The sequence below is a fragment of the Pseudonaja textilis genome, chromosome 2 (assembly GCF_049901715.1).
Source record: "Pseudonaja textilis isolate UNSWEBS1 chromosome 2, rPseTex1.2, whole genome shotgun sequence".
In the NCBI taxonomy this organism is placed as follows: domain Eukaryota; kingdom Metazoa; phylum Chordata; class Lepidosauria; order Squamata; family Elapidae; genus Pseudonaja; species Pseudonaja textilis.
In genome coordinates this window covers 130,744,881-130,757,766 of record NC_141991.1, presented here as the reverse complement: position 1 = coordinate 130,757,766, position 12,886 = coordinate 130,744,881, and the positions used below count along the sequence as shown (strand labels likewise).

The 12,886-nt window shown below is 48.1% G+C and overlaps 1 protein-coding gene across 3 annotated transcripts in view; it reads left to right on the top strand.

Annotated features, from left to right (window-relative positions):
- NCKAP5L (NCK associated protein 5 like) overlaps positions 1-12,679 on the top strand; it is a 51,746-nt gene extending 39,067 nt beyond the window's left edge. For all 3 annotated transcript variants that reach the window (XM_026714799.2, XM_026714800.2, XM_087925282.1), the window contains exons 6-13: positions 581-694; positions 1,304-1,417; positions 3,592-5,690; positions 7,122-7,284; positions 7,385-7,463; positions 8,852-9,169; positions 9,902-10,041; positions 11,623-12,679. In XM_026714799.2, the coding sequence (XP_026570584.2) occupies positions 581-694; positions 1,304-1,417; positions 3,592-5,690; positions 7,122-7,284; positions 7,385-7,463; positions 8,852-9,169; positions 9,902-10,041; positions 11,623-11,859 (3,264 nt within the window). In that variant the 3' untranslated portion in view covers positions 11,860-12,679. The remainder of the gene's footprint in view (positions 1-580; positions 695-1,303; positions 1,418-3,591; positions 5,691-7,121; positions 7,285-7,384; positions 7,464-8,851; positions 9,170-9,901; positions 10,042-11,622) is intronic.
- The last annotated feature ends 207 nt before the right edge of the window (positions 12,680-12,886 follow it).

The window sequence follows — 12,886 nt, the reverse complement described above, 5'->3', positions numbered from 1 at the left end:
TTTTGGAATGCAATTTTCATTGTTCTAACAAAACCAGGTGTAAACCTTGAGCTGATAGTAGTTGTGTATCCCTGATACAGATGAAGGACAGGCAGATAGTAGATCTTAGTTGCTTTGTATCGGTCTTGCTAATACGAATTGCATTTGCCTCTGATTAGCTCATTGCCCAAAGCTGCTTATTGATCTCTTTTGTGGGCAAGGGGATTTCGCCTGGTATTTTTTGCATGCCAAAACTGTGTCTTGCTCTGTATTGCGTTCTCAGGAGTCAGCAGAGAGGGCTTCAGTACAGTTTCCCTCTTCCTCCTCTACGGTTTTTGTCCTGACTATCAGAGTCTGTTAAATATGATCAAACATTTATGCCCATCCTTAATTTGAATGACTTGTGCAAGTCACAGGATTCAGGGTTCTTTGGGAGGGGATTTGTGCGCCTTGATGGCAAACGCCGATTTCTCCTGAATCCACTTTGACCACAAAAGACCCTAACCTAGAGGAATCCTGAGGGGGGAGGGAGGAAACCAAACAAGAGCATTTGCAGGTCCTCTCTTGATTCTAGCTTACAGGTGAGATTCTCTTTTCTCAGGATCTCCGTGAAGAATGCATCAAGCTGAAGAAACGGGTCTTTGACTTGGAAAGGCAAAACCAGGCTCTCAGTGATCTTTTCCATCGAAAGCTGACTTCTGGATCTCTCTCCCAGGTGTGTCCTCTGTCTTTTTATCTCCCTTCTTTCTTATCATGTGCTCAGCTTACACGTGCAGGCATGATTTGTTTGCTGGGTGGGTGGGTTTAGGTGACTGCATACAGAGAGAGATTTGTCTTTAAAGTCATGTAAGTTTCCCGAAACATTTAAGTCAGCAAGCAAAGGAATTGTCTCTAGACCCTTTGGTGGCTACACTTACTGTATCCTCTGCTGAGCTTCATTAGAAGAAAGAGGAACAAATGGAGTTCTTGTATGTGCCATGGGGGTGCTGGAAAGAAGGTTGTTTTATCTAGCTCAAAGGTTTGGGGAAATGTTGCATTTACAGCTGCATCACATTATTCTACGCTACCTTTATTTTGTATGCCGAGCCAAAATCTGGTTAGTCATAGGTTATTTGAATGAATTACAGTCATTTGGGGGCTTCCCAAGGCTAATAAACCTTGGTGGTTTATCAGTGTGACTGCGGAGTTCACATGTATTTCCAAGCAGCGCAGAATTGCTGGAAGTACGTTGCATGGATTTGTGTTGAAGGCGCTGCCGTTCAGGGTGTTTGCTCTCTGCGAGCAGATCTACTGGAGCCATTCATCCTATTAATTGTCTCTTCAGACTCCAGCCCATCCAGCTTCCTTGCTCTCCAGTCCATCCCCGATCTCCCAACCAGGCACAGTAGAGAAGCTCCCGGTTTCGTTTCCCCTGGGACGGTGCCTGTTGCAGAGAGAGGTATGTTCTGTAAGACCTCTAGTGTCCATTCATTTCTGCATTGCCACCTTCAGGAACAGACTTGCTGGTGCTACTGCTTCAGCGTTGGGCCACTCCGATAGCTTCCCTGTGCATCATACTTATTTAATAGTTTAAGGCAGGGAGAGTGTGTACGTTTTTTGGAATGAGGCCCAGAGCCATTAATTGATGCAGTGCTGCGCAGCGTAGACTTTTGATGCAGTAGACATCTTACGCTGTGAGCTTCATGGCTCTGACTCAAACCGTGAGATTTGGGGGCAGTGGCAATTTTTTTTTTCCCAAGGGGAAAAAAAAGAGGAAGATCAGAGTTACCAAAGGAGAACTGTTGCATTGTAGGTAGGGAAGTGGATATGGGATTGTTCCTTCAAAACTGGTTTCAGAAGTTGAGTCAGGCAGATTTTGTTTGTTTGTTCAATTGATTGATACATGTTTCTAAGGTCACTTGGCTTGATAACTTTGGGCGGCATACAGTATTTTGAAAAACAAAGTTATAAAATAACAAGTATGGATAGCAATAGCACTTAGACTTATATATTGCTTCACAGTGCTTTTGCAGCTCCCTCTAAGCGGTTTTACAGAGTCAGGCTATAGCCCTCAACAATTTTGGATCCTCATTTTACTCACCTCAGAAGGATGGAAGGCTGAGTCAACCTGGAGCCTGGTGGGATTCGATCTGCCAAGGTGCAGGCATCTGGCTGTCAGCAGAAGTAGCCTGCAATACCTCACTCTAACCACCGCGTGGCTCTTAGAAAGAAAAGATGATCATTCCTGTCGAAGAAAACATCCCTTGATCCAAATAGGGAGACTGCAGAGAGGCATCTTCCTGGACCCATGGCTCTTGCTTGAAGACAAGTAGTAGCTGTGCTTAGGAGGGACTTTGTACCCTCCTGGGTTGCATGCCAGTTCCTGGACCAGAAGGCCTGGCTCTCTGTTATTCTTGCCCATGTGATCTCCTGTTTGGATTACTGCAATGCACTCTATTGAGTGCAATATGAGCCAGTCCTTAAAGAACTTTTGGAAGCTTCAACTTGGGCAGAATTGTGGCAGTGCAAGTAGTCAATGGTGCCAATACCTTGAGTACATGTAGAACTTTGTGAACTGTATTGACAGCCAGTGTGCTTCTGGGTGCAAGCCAAGGTCCTGGCTGTCGCCTTTAAAGCCTTTCATAGCTTGGGACCGAGTTACCTGAGGGGACTGTCTCTCCCAGGTATTTCTACCCATCTGATCCATTTGGGCAGGATGGACACATGCGTTGGTTCCTTTTCTCCAGTGATGTGTTTGGAGGTTAGGATGGCTCTGACACTGCTGGCCTTTCATAAGGTGCTAAAGTCCTGGTTCTTTGCTGGGGCCCAGGGGCCCCAAATGTACGAAAGGGCCCATTTCTTGGCTGTGTCTGTGAATGTCAGTGTACTTTAAGGTTTGTATTGTGGGTTGAAATCATCCACCTACCCAACAGTAAATGGCTTCTACTGTTTTTGTTGGTTTTAAAATGTTTTTATGATTTTAACTGCAATGTATGTTTCTGAATTGTGAGCTGGTGAAGAAATCATTTACTGAGATGAGAGGCTAAAAGATTTTAATTAGAAAAAAAATATAAATAAATAAATTGATTTTATTATTAATTTTGTTTAAACAATAAAGCTAACCTGTTGAGACAGGTGGCAATACAAACTGATTAAATAAATTGCACTTGTTTGTAAGTATGTTATATATGGATGATGCAAGATTGTAATGGGAGGCAAGTGAAGTGCCTTAAATTCATAGGACTAGCTAAAGTCAAAATCTTCTAGTCCAGTATCCATTCAGTGTATACTTTAGCAAACTACAGCCTGGAATGAATGCAAAATTCAAATAGAGAGGAGGAGGTGGAATTCCTGCTTTTCCTGCACATTTTAGCTTCTTCAATCCATTATGTTGCCACTTAAAAATAATACTGAGCAGAAGGTGATAGACAAATTCTTTCTCTGCTACTTCTGAGGAACTTTTGTCCATTGTAGGAAACCACATTAAAATGGAAGAGTAGAATAAATCACTGGCTGTAAAGAAGTCTGGGGACACAACCAGAAATAACAAATGGGAGGTTGTGGTCGAGAGGGCTGACGTGGAAATCCAAAGCTGGCCTTAGTTACATTTTGTATGTCTTGGTTGCGTCCCAGGTCATCTCTGGGGAACACTGTCTGGAAATTCCTGGATCTAATCCCCAGTCTCTGGAAGCTCTCTCCCCTTTCCTGCGGAAGAAGGCCCAAATCCTGGAAGTGCTTCGTTCCCTGGAAGAGATGGACCCTCTGCTTGCCTTTCCTTCCCCTTGGAGACACCCAGGGCAGCTGAGCTCCCCAGAAGGAGTGACGGCAGAAGCCTGGCCATGTCTGTTGCTGGCTCAGGGGGAAGGAGCGCCCGGGCAGCCTCCGCTGAAAAGTGAGGGCAGCTCCTCCTCCTCCTCCGATGAGGCTGGGGAACCTGATCCTCCAGAGAAAGGACACCCGGGGCAAGTATTGCTGAGTGCCCTGGCTGAACACAAGCTGGAATTAGGTGAGGTGGAGACCTACCTGCAGCATGTCCTTCGGGAGGCTGGCGACAGTGCCCTGCTCAATGGGGAGCCCAGTGGACCCTGCTTGATGGGAAACCCCGAAGGGCAGGCCAGGAGCTACAAGCACATGCAGGCTGTGAGTTGCCTAGAGGCCTTGGGGCCTCCCTCTGCCTCCACGGAGCCGGCCTACCTGAGCGTCCTGGCCTCCAGCGAAGACAAAGATAAGTCTCAGCAGGGGCTCCCTATCCCGTCCCCCTCCAAGGTGCTCAAATTGCTGAAAATGCCACCGCCACCCAGCCACGCTGCCCTTCGCCTCAGCCCGCAGCTCACCCGCAGCTCCAAAATCCCCTGCCGCAGTAACACATACGAGGTGTACCACTCCCCAACGCCAAGCCGCAAGGGCTCCCCCGACAGCCCTTTTCCTGCTGACTCTGGCATTGGCGGAGGGCATCCCTCCCCCAAGGCCGGCCGACCCCTTGTCCCAGAGTCCCCTCCCATCGCTCCCACATTACCAGACCCTTTTGGGTACCACAAACCCCACGAGTACGAGAACATCTTAGAGCTGACCCTCAGCACTGCCGTGAGCTCTCGGTCCCCCTCATCCCGTGAAACCAAACTGGATGCACCTGAGGCACTCCTGCCTTCCTGCCGCTTGGCTCTTCAGGCAGTGCCGACCAGTGACGTCCCTCTGGAGCCCTGCCCTGCTGGCCACCGAGAAAAGTCGGGCCCAGAGATCAGGCGCTCGCCTCCTCTGGCCCGCAGGAACCCCGACAACTCCAAGAGAGGCGCCAGTGGCTCTACCAAGCGGATGCTCGAGGTGGCAGCCAGCATGCCTTTCAAAGAGCGGCTGACAGTGCTTGGGAGGTTGAAAGGGGCGGAAGGGAAAGAGGGACCGGGCTTTGAGAAGGGGAGGGCCCCAACCCGGCCAGGGGAGCGTGGGGAAAGCCTTCCCGATGCCTACCCCAGGCTGGGCTCTGGGAGCAGCAGCCTCAAGCACCCTGAGCCTTGCCATGCGAATGAATCAACCCCTCGTTGCTACTCTTCCCATTCTGTGGGTTCCCGTGGCAACGACGCTGAGCACCAGGCCTCCAAGAATCGTTCCCTAGGAACGCCAGCAAACAGAAATCCCTCCAAACCCCTGCCGCCCGGGAAGAATGCCAAGAGTCCGCACGGGAGCCCCACCAAGTTACCGTCCAAGTCCCCAACCAAACCCCCTGCTCCAGAACCCAAGCCATGCCCACCCACAGCCAAGGCACACAGCAGTTTTGGGCGCAAGCATCCCCCTGGTCCTGACCAGGCCAAGGGCAAAGCTGGGTCTCCCGCCAGTATTGAAGAAAAGGTGATGAAAGGCATTGAAGAGAACGTCCTGCGAAGGCACAGAGGTGGGCCGGCCCCAGGGGAATCCAAGCAGAAGAATTCGAGTGGTCTTGCCAGTTGGTTTGGCCTGCGTAAGAGCAAGCTGCCTGCCCTCAGCCGGAGGCCGGAGACTCCCAAAGCCAAGGACAGCAAAGCCGGCTCACGCAAGCTGGAGTCGGAAAGCTTGAACATTTCCAAGCTCATGGAGAAGGCAGAGGACCTGCGCAAAGCCCTGGAGGAGGAGAAGGCCTACATCAACGGGCTGGCCCTGGACAAGCCTCGGTCCCACACCTGTGACACGGGACACAGCCAGCTCACCCTTATGTACCAGGAGGTGACTGCGGAGAACTTCATGCAGCAGCTGCTCAATAGGTAAGTCAGAGCAGAGAGGATGGATCAGAGCAGTATCTGCCTGGAAGGGCTTAAAGGCACCTTAGTGAAGGCCGATCTCACCCAAGAGGTACCATACTTAAGTTAGGATCAGCGCTTTCTTTCACACAAACTTTGGGGTTCAGATTTGCATAAAACTGAAGATTTCTGCTTGGGATCAAGAGTGGAGTCAGTGAGGTGGTAAAAGAGTAATGAATAACTGTACAGCTTGAGTGAAACTATTTTTTAGAGGTAATTTCCCCCTCCCCAATCCTTTTTTTTTTAATCTATTAAGACTTGACCAGATGCTGCCCATTTGTTTCCAAGCTTTTTCCACATTCCTAAGGTGCTAAAATGTCCCCCCTCCTCCTTTGCTTTTTAAATAAAATTTATCACCTTCAAGATTGCTCACTTGGTCCCAGATATCTTTGACAAACTATGGAGTTAATATCCAGGAGCCTGAAAAATGAGGATTATGATTTTTGGCTCTGATGGATTGAGAGATGGATTTAAGAAGTGGCATCTTGAGCTGTGCAAGCCATGGACTGAAAGGAGGCAAGTCCCTCTAGATCAATGGTCGCCAACCAGTGAGCTAGGGACCACTGGTGGTCCGCGAGAAAATTTTGGTGGTCCGCAGAGAAATGTCACCTTCAGAGCACCCCACAAAGCAATTAATCCAGGCTGTGCGGGAACACAAGGCTGTGCCACCCACATGGCCCACGGGGATACAAGGCTTGCGTCGCTTGCATTGCGAACAACATGAGGTAGTGAGGGAGGGGGGAAAGGGAGGAGGGGGGGGGAACTTGCCCCACTCACCCTGCACGCAAGGAAAGCAGCAAAAGTCTGTCTTTCTCTCCTGCAAACTCTGTCAGAAACGAGTCTTTTGTGACCCTGCAAGGTATCCTGCTCCAAGAGGCTGCACCATTCTGGCGGAGTTTGGGGGAGAGAAAGAAAGACTTCTGCTGCTTTCCTTGCATGAAGCCAAAAGTCTCTCTCTCTCTCTCTCTCTCTCTCTCTCTCCCCCCCGAGAACAGAGCTGGAAACGGTATCCTGTGATCCCAAATAAATGATTGATCGGTAGGAAAATGGGGTGGGGAATTTTCCTGCAGACTTTGGGGGATTTTCCCAGGGTCTCTGGTCCGTGGGATTTAAAATTATGAGTTTGGTGGTCCCTGAGGTCCAAAAGGTTGGCGACCCCTGCACTAAATGTTTTGCAGTTTCTTACCAATCCAAGCAAGCAAGGGCAGTGGGTGGGGCTTATGGAAGTTGTAGTTGAAGACAGTGTGAAGGACATCCATTTGCCTATTCTTGCGATGGTATTTACAGAGGGTCCCTAGTCTCTTTCCTGCCAGGAGACCCTGCAAATCTTGCAAAACGGGGTAAGGATTGAACGAAAGAGAAGCTTCAGGGTACTGATCTCCACTGCACTTGCAGGGTGGATGGGAAAGAGGCACCGTGTGAGTCTCATCTGGAGCAGAAGAATGAGCTACAGGGCCTTCAAAGAGGCCTGCGTGATGCCAAAGATCCCCGCCTTATCCGTCCGCCACGCAACGGTATTGTTGGGCACCTCCATGCCTGTCCGGAAGCTCCAGACAAGGTGAGCTCTCTGTGAGTGGAGGGGAAGCAGCCTGAACCCCCCGTCATCCATGCCTCAGCTGCCAGAGGTCTCATTCTTGTCTCCTCTGTCTCCCCTGTAGCTTCACGAAGCTGCCTTGCGGGAAGAGCTGCCATCTGATGACAGCTTGGCTGAACTGGTGACCTCCCAGCACTTTGCCGGTGAGTTCTTTTAACTTAGCGGTTAGCCTAAGAAGGTGGTCTAGTCATTTGGGAGCCAGTACTGTTGAAATGCAGTAAAAAAAAAAATCAGGCTTATGTCTTCAATGAGGAGAATGAAGTCCTGTCAAGAATATTCCCATGATTCCACACAAGCTTCCATGAATTGTACTCCAAGTTTACACAGGAAATTACTACCACAGAGAATTGCTTCCTAGAAAGGAAATGTATATCCTCTCTGTAGTGGGGCCTGGTGGCTTTGTTCCAATTGTGAGATTATAAAAATGGAGGGGGTGATATTTTTTTTCTATGTAATACAGTCTCTGCCACTTCATATCCTTTGAACTGAATTACAATTCCCATTATTCTCCCATCAGTATGATCAATACCAATGATATCGGAGAATTCTGAGAGTCAGAAGTTTAGAACATGTAGATGTTGACAGAACATTAGACACTGAATTTAAAAAGAACGAGAATTAGGTAATGCTTGCTGACATCTCATTCTTCAGAGGGTAGCTGTGGAAGAAAATCAGGTATTTTTGTGTAAATATGGTTGGAAGTCCCATTTCCTGGATTTTCTTCTTAGTTGTGGAAAGAGGACTGAAAAAAGTGGCTGGAGACATATGGACTGTTGAACATTAGAAAAGGCTGTGAGGATAGAATAACTAACTTGTTGTGTTGGGGGATCAAGCAACATTTGTCCACAATTATAGTACCTGCAACTCGCTACATGGTGGACTGCTGAAATATATTTTTTTAAAAATCAAAATTTTCTCATATCTCAGGGAGCAGGTGGGAGCTCATTCATTATTTGTATTTTTTTTAACTTCTTAATTTTTAAAATGATGTTTAATTTTTTTTTTATTGTGGAAAAATCACATGGTGAATGCCCCGTGTCCTGAAGGGTGGCTGACCGTTGAATTACATCTCTGTCGTCTTCTGCTTTGCTTCTGCTCTAAGGCAGGGGTCCCCAATCCTCAGGCTGCACAAGTGGCAGGCCTGTGCGTGAATCCATCCTCTTCTACACCCCCCCACTCATTGCCCCCACTGCTGTCTGCAGAACTGAAGGGGTTGGAACTGCTGCTCTAAGGGGGCTGGTTCGAAGACAATAAATAAGAATTCTAGGAGGGTTTGTTTTTTTCCTCCAGGCAGGTGTGTTTTCATGGAAGCAAAAGTACGGCTTTCTAAATGTAAATTCCAACTCTTATCATCTCCGGCCATTGGCCACGAAACCTGGAGTTCAACAATTATTGGAGAGTGGCATGCTACCCACTTACTCATATAATGGCCTCCAGCGTATACTGCTGAGTAGGTCAGAGAAATGGATTTCTGGAGGAGGTGTAGACTTTGGCTTCATCGGTCCTCACAGTTTCTGGTTTATGTCCACAGTGTGTAGTTCCTTGACACGGACTCTGGACAGTGGAATTGGCACATTTCCCCCTCCTGACTACTGCAGTGGGATGCCCTGCAAGAGTGTCCCGAAACTGAGACCTCGATTGGATCCTCCACCAGCAGGACCTCTCCCACCTAGAGGTCCCCCACTTGTCACCAGAGTGCCCCGCAAAGCCCGAACGCTGGAAAGGGAGGTGCCAAGCGCAGAGGATCTGATGGGGCCTAGCAAGCACCAAAGCATGCCAGCTTTCCATGGCATCTTAACCAGTGCAGAGCCAGCCCTCAGCCGCCATGATCGCAGAGGCTGCCTGCAAGGTTTGTACCATTTGAAAGAGTTCTAACCAAAGGAGCTATGTATTGTCCTCTGCGTTGGAGGTCTTTTCTGAAGCCGTAGATATATATGCATGCATACTCCACAAGCAGGCATTTCGCTAATGTGCCTTTACCAGTGGAGCTCAACCGATTTCATTATATTGTTCTTCAGTTCTTAAAAGGATCTTTTGGCTCAAATTCTTAGCTGAGTAGTTTTAGTGTTAGGGTTAGAAGGACTATAAGCTGGTCAAAGGGACGCAGGTTACAATTCTGATTTAGAGGGATCCATAGTTTTTCTTCAATTTTCCATGCATTGAAGTTAGGAGGCCAAACAATCCTATTCAGTGAAAAGAATCAGGCAGATGTTGATTTGTGCCTTTTTAAGATACTGAAGTGGTACGAAAAACCAGGAGGAAGACTCTTGAATCATTCTGTCCTTAACCAATAGAAATATCAAGATGTTCTCACTACTTTCCGAATATTTGTCACCAATTCATGCAGGTCATTTCAGCAGAAATGTTACACTGTCATTTGGCATCCTATTCCTGATGCGGATCAAATACCATAAAGTGTAAAGCTAATATTTTAAAATATAGTTCTTTCAGCATTTAAAAGGAAGATGCAAAACTTTCACCCTGTGATCCAAACTTGCATTGTTTCTGCTGTGTTGTTCCAAAGCAGATGCGACGTTGGTCCCGGCTCACTGATCATAATTTCCTGATCTTCCTTACACAGATCTCTGCAGTGAAGCCAGCAATCCCCGCCGTATCCAACATGGCAAGAACTGGACTTTCCCTAATGCCAAAGCATCAGCGGGCATGGATCCCTTTCTCTGCTCTCCTGACAGGCTGGAAGAGCTCCATGGTTCTGCAATGGTAGGGGTCAGAGATGAGTTGGGGGGGGGGGGTGGGGAGAGGCAGCAGACAAACAGATGCCATGCTTCAAAAAGCCCAGAGAGATTTCAGAACAGCATTTGGTTTCCAAGAGCTTGTGAAGCTAAGAATCACTGCCGTAGCTTTTGATGTTATCCACAAGGGGGTATGAAGATGGTAACCAGCACTGACAGATTTGTTGTTAAGTAGCTCACAGAAAGCTTTGTTTTCCTGAATGGTTCTAGTCATGCTAAGACATCTTTGCAAAATCACGCTGTGGGTGATGCTATAGGAACCAGTTATCAACAGCATCTCCTTCCTCTTTGTCGCAAAGCTATGGCTCCACTTTCAGCTTTTAGTGCAGAAGGAGGAGCAAGTTCACAACGAGATGAGGCTCTTTAACATTCAAACAGGATACCAAAACTATAAATGAATGTTAAGTATGTAACCAACCACGGGTTATATATAAAAACATGGGATAACAATCTAATAGTAATCTATATAGGTGCTATATAGGATTTTTTAAAATGACCATCAGAGCATTAGTATTTCCTATATTATTAACACGCTCTGATGCTAAGGAGTTCTAGTCTCCCTCCTCACCTGAAAAGAAATCTGTTCCAAATGCAAAACACAGAGGAGTTTCAGTTTTAGATTCACAGCAGCAACCACCTTTAGTAAAGAACAGTTGAGCTAAGCCATGCCCAGGCTCCTTGCTGTCTCCTTGCTCACACAGCAAATACTGTTTCAGTTTCCAAGCCGCCCTCAACTCACACTGACAGGATGCTAGCCAGATGAATACCGATGGATGCTGGTAGGCAGATGCACATTTTTTTTCCCTTATTTCCCACCCCCAAAACTAAGCCCAGTCACGTAGTTTCGTAGCGAAGCATGGGTATAGAGCTAGTACAATATGTAAACAATTAGACTGCTTTGGCTGCTGTGTTAGTTTCTAGAGGTTCCTCGATTAACTACGGTCATTTGAATCAGATTTTCTGACGCTAAAAACGGCAATCATAATGTTCAATGTCATGTGACCTTGCTGCTACCCGGTAGTTTCCAGTTACCATTGTTAAGTGAATCACCGCGGGTTGTTAAACAAGGACCTCGGGTGATCACCACTTTTGACTTCCTGCTGGCCTTCCCATTGACTTTGCTTGTGGGAAGCCAATAGGGAAGGTCGCAAATTGGGATTGTGGGACACAGCAACAATTGGAAATCTGGGCCGGTTGCTGAGCACCTAGCTCACTATTGTGTGATTCTGAAGGCCCTGAGCGGCCAAAGCTTTGAATACTGGTTGTAGGTACTATTTGTTCACCAAGTGTCCCAAGTTCAAATGATTGCTGAAAGAGTGAGTGTTAAACAAGGACCACTTGTAAATGAAAAGAGTTCAATTCCCCGCCCACCCGCGCCCCTGGCCTTGTGTTGAAAATACAAAATGCAGTTGCGGAGCTCATCTCTGCCCTCCAGCCACACACACTTCCTGTGGCTCTCAGTAGCTGTAAAACAGAAATAAGGCAAAACCAAAAACCAGCCTCCCTGGCTTTCTTCCGCTGAGTAGTTCTATCTTTTCTGCTTCTGCAGGGTTCAGCTTGCAATGTAGTCGAGAGAAGACGGGCGTCCTCCGAAGGGCCTCAGGCCTCCCCGGCCTTCAGCACCAGCAGCAGCCGAACCCCCAGTGCTTCTGATGTGGGTGAAGAGGGCAGCACAGAAGCCTGTTCCAGGGATATGGGTCCAGAGGGCCAGCCAGGCCTGGAGAACTCGGAGTCCCTCAGTGACTCTCTCTACGACAGCTTGTCCTCCTGTGGCAGTCAGGGCTGAAAAGCCTCTCGAGGGAGAACGAGGGCATAGACTTCCTGGGTTGACACACTGCCACATGCTCCTGCCTGGTGCTTTGAGGGCCCAGCGCTTGCCCATAGGATCCTGCTTGATTCTTCTAAACCAAATCATGACCTGCACCAGAACGTAATGTGTCTTCCACACCAGCTCCCTGCCCATTCTTAAGCAGGGAAATGGGACTTCTTCAGCAGGGCACCACCTGACTTGCCTATTAAAAGAGACAGGAAGGGAAGGGAAGGTGGGCAGGATGGGAAGGGGTTGTGGGCATCTTCACCTGTTTGAATGGCATCAATTGGGGTGGGGTGGGGGTTGCACACCTAAGTAGTGTCCCTTTGGTGAAAGCACCGCGAGTGGGAAGGGAGTCCAATTGGTCTTGTTCATCCATTATGCAACTTGGTGGGTTTGCTGTGGAGGAAAATGGAACCGGGGATGGTTACGGGTTCCAGGGTACATTAAGCAGAGATTATCTCCCTTAAAGGGGAAGTGATTCCAATTCACATATTGCACCAGCAGAACACTCTCTTGCCCTGACCTCCCTTTTGCAGGCGGGAAGGGGTGGTGCTAATTACGATGCCCTTGCCAGGGGGAGGATTTTTTTCCCCATCCTTGTATCTATCCAAACTGCCCTCCTTACCTCAGTGGCAGTGCAGTGCTTGCCTTAGCAAAATTACCGAAGCCCGCCCTTCCACCCCTTGACGCTTAAAAAGCATGTGAAATTTTGCCAAAACCAGGACTCCCGTCCATCGGGAAAGAGGAGTGAAGTGGGCCTTCCATCCATTTCTTTCATTCAAGCATGTGGCTGCTTGGGGGTGGGGTGGGGGGTACCAAACTGATGTCTAGGGGGTGCGGATGCTTGACGAGAAGGACCCCTCTTGACAAGCATCTTAATGTGAGTAGGTTCACTTTTCTCTCATTGTATTTCATCAAATGGTCCCTCCCTCCTTTTCCTTCCTTGCTCCCAAATCCAGTTGAAGGAACAAGAACCTTAGAGCTACTGTGTGTCTGGGTT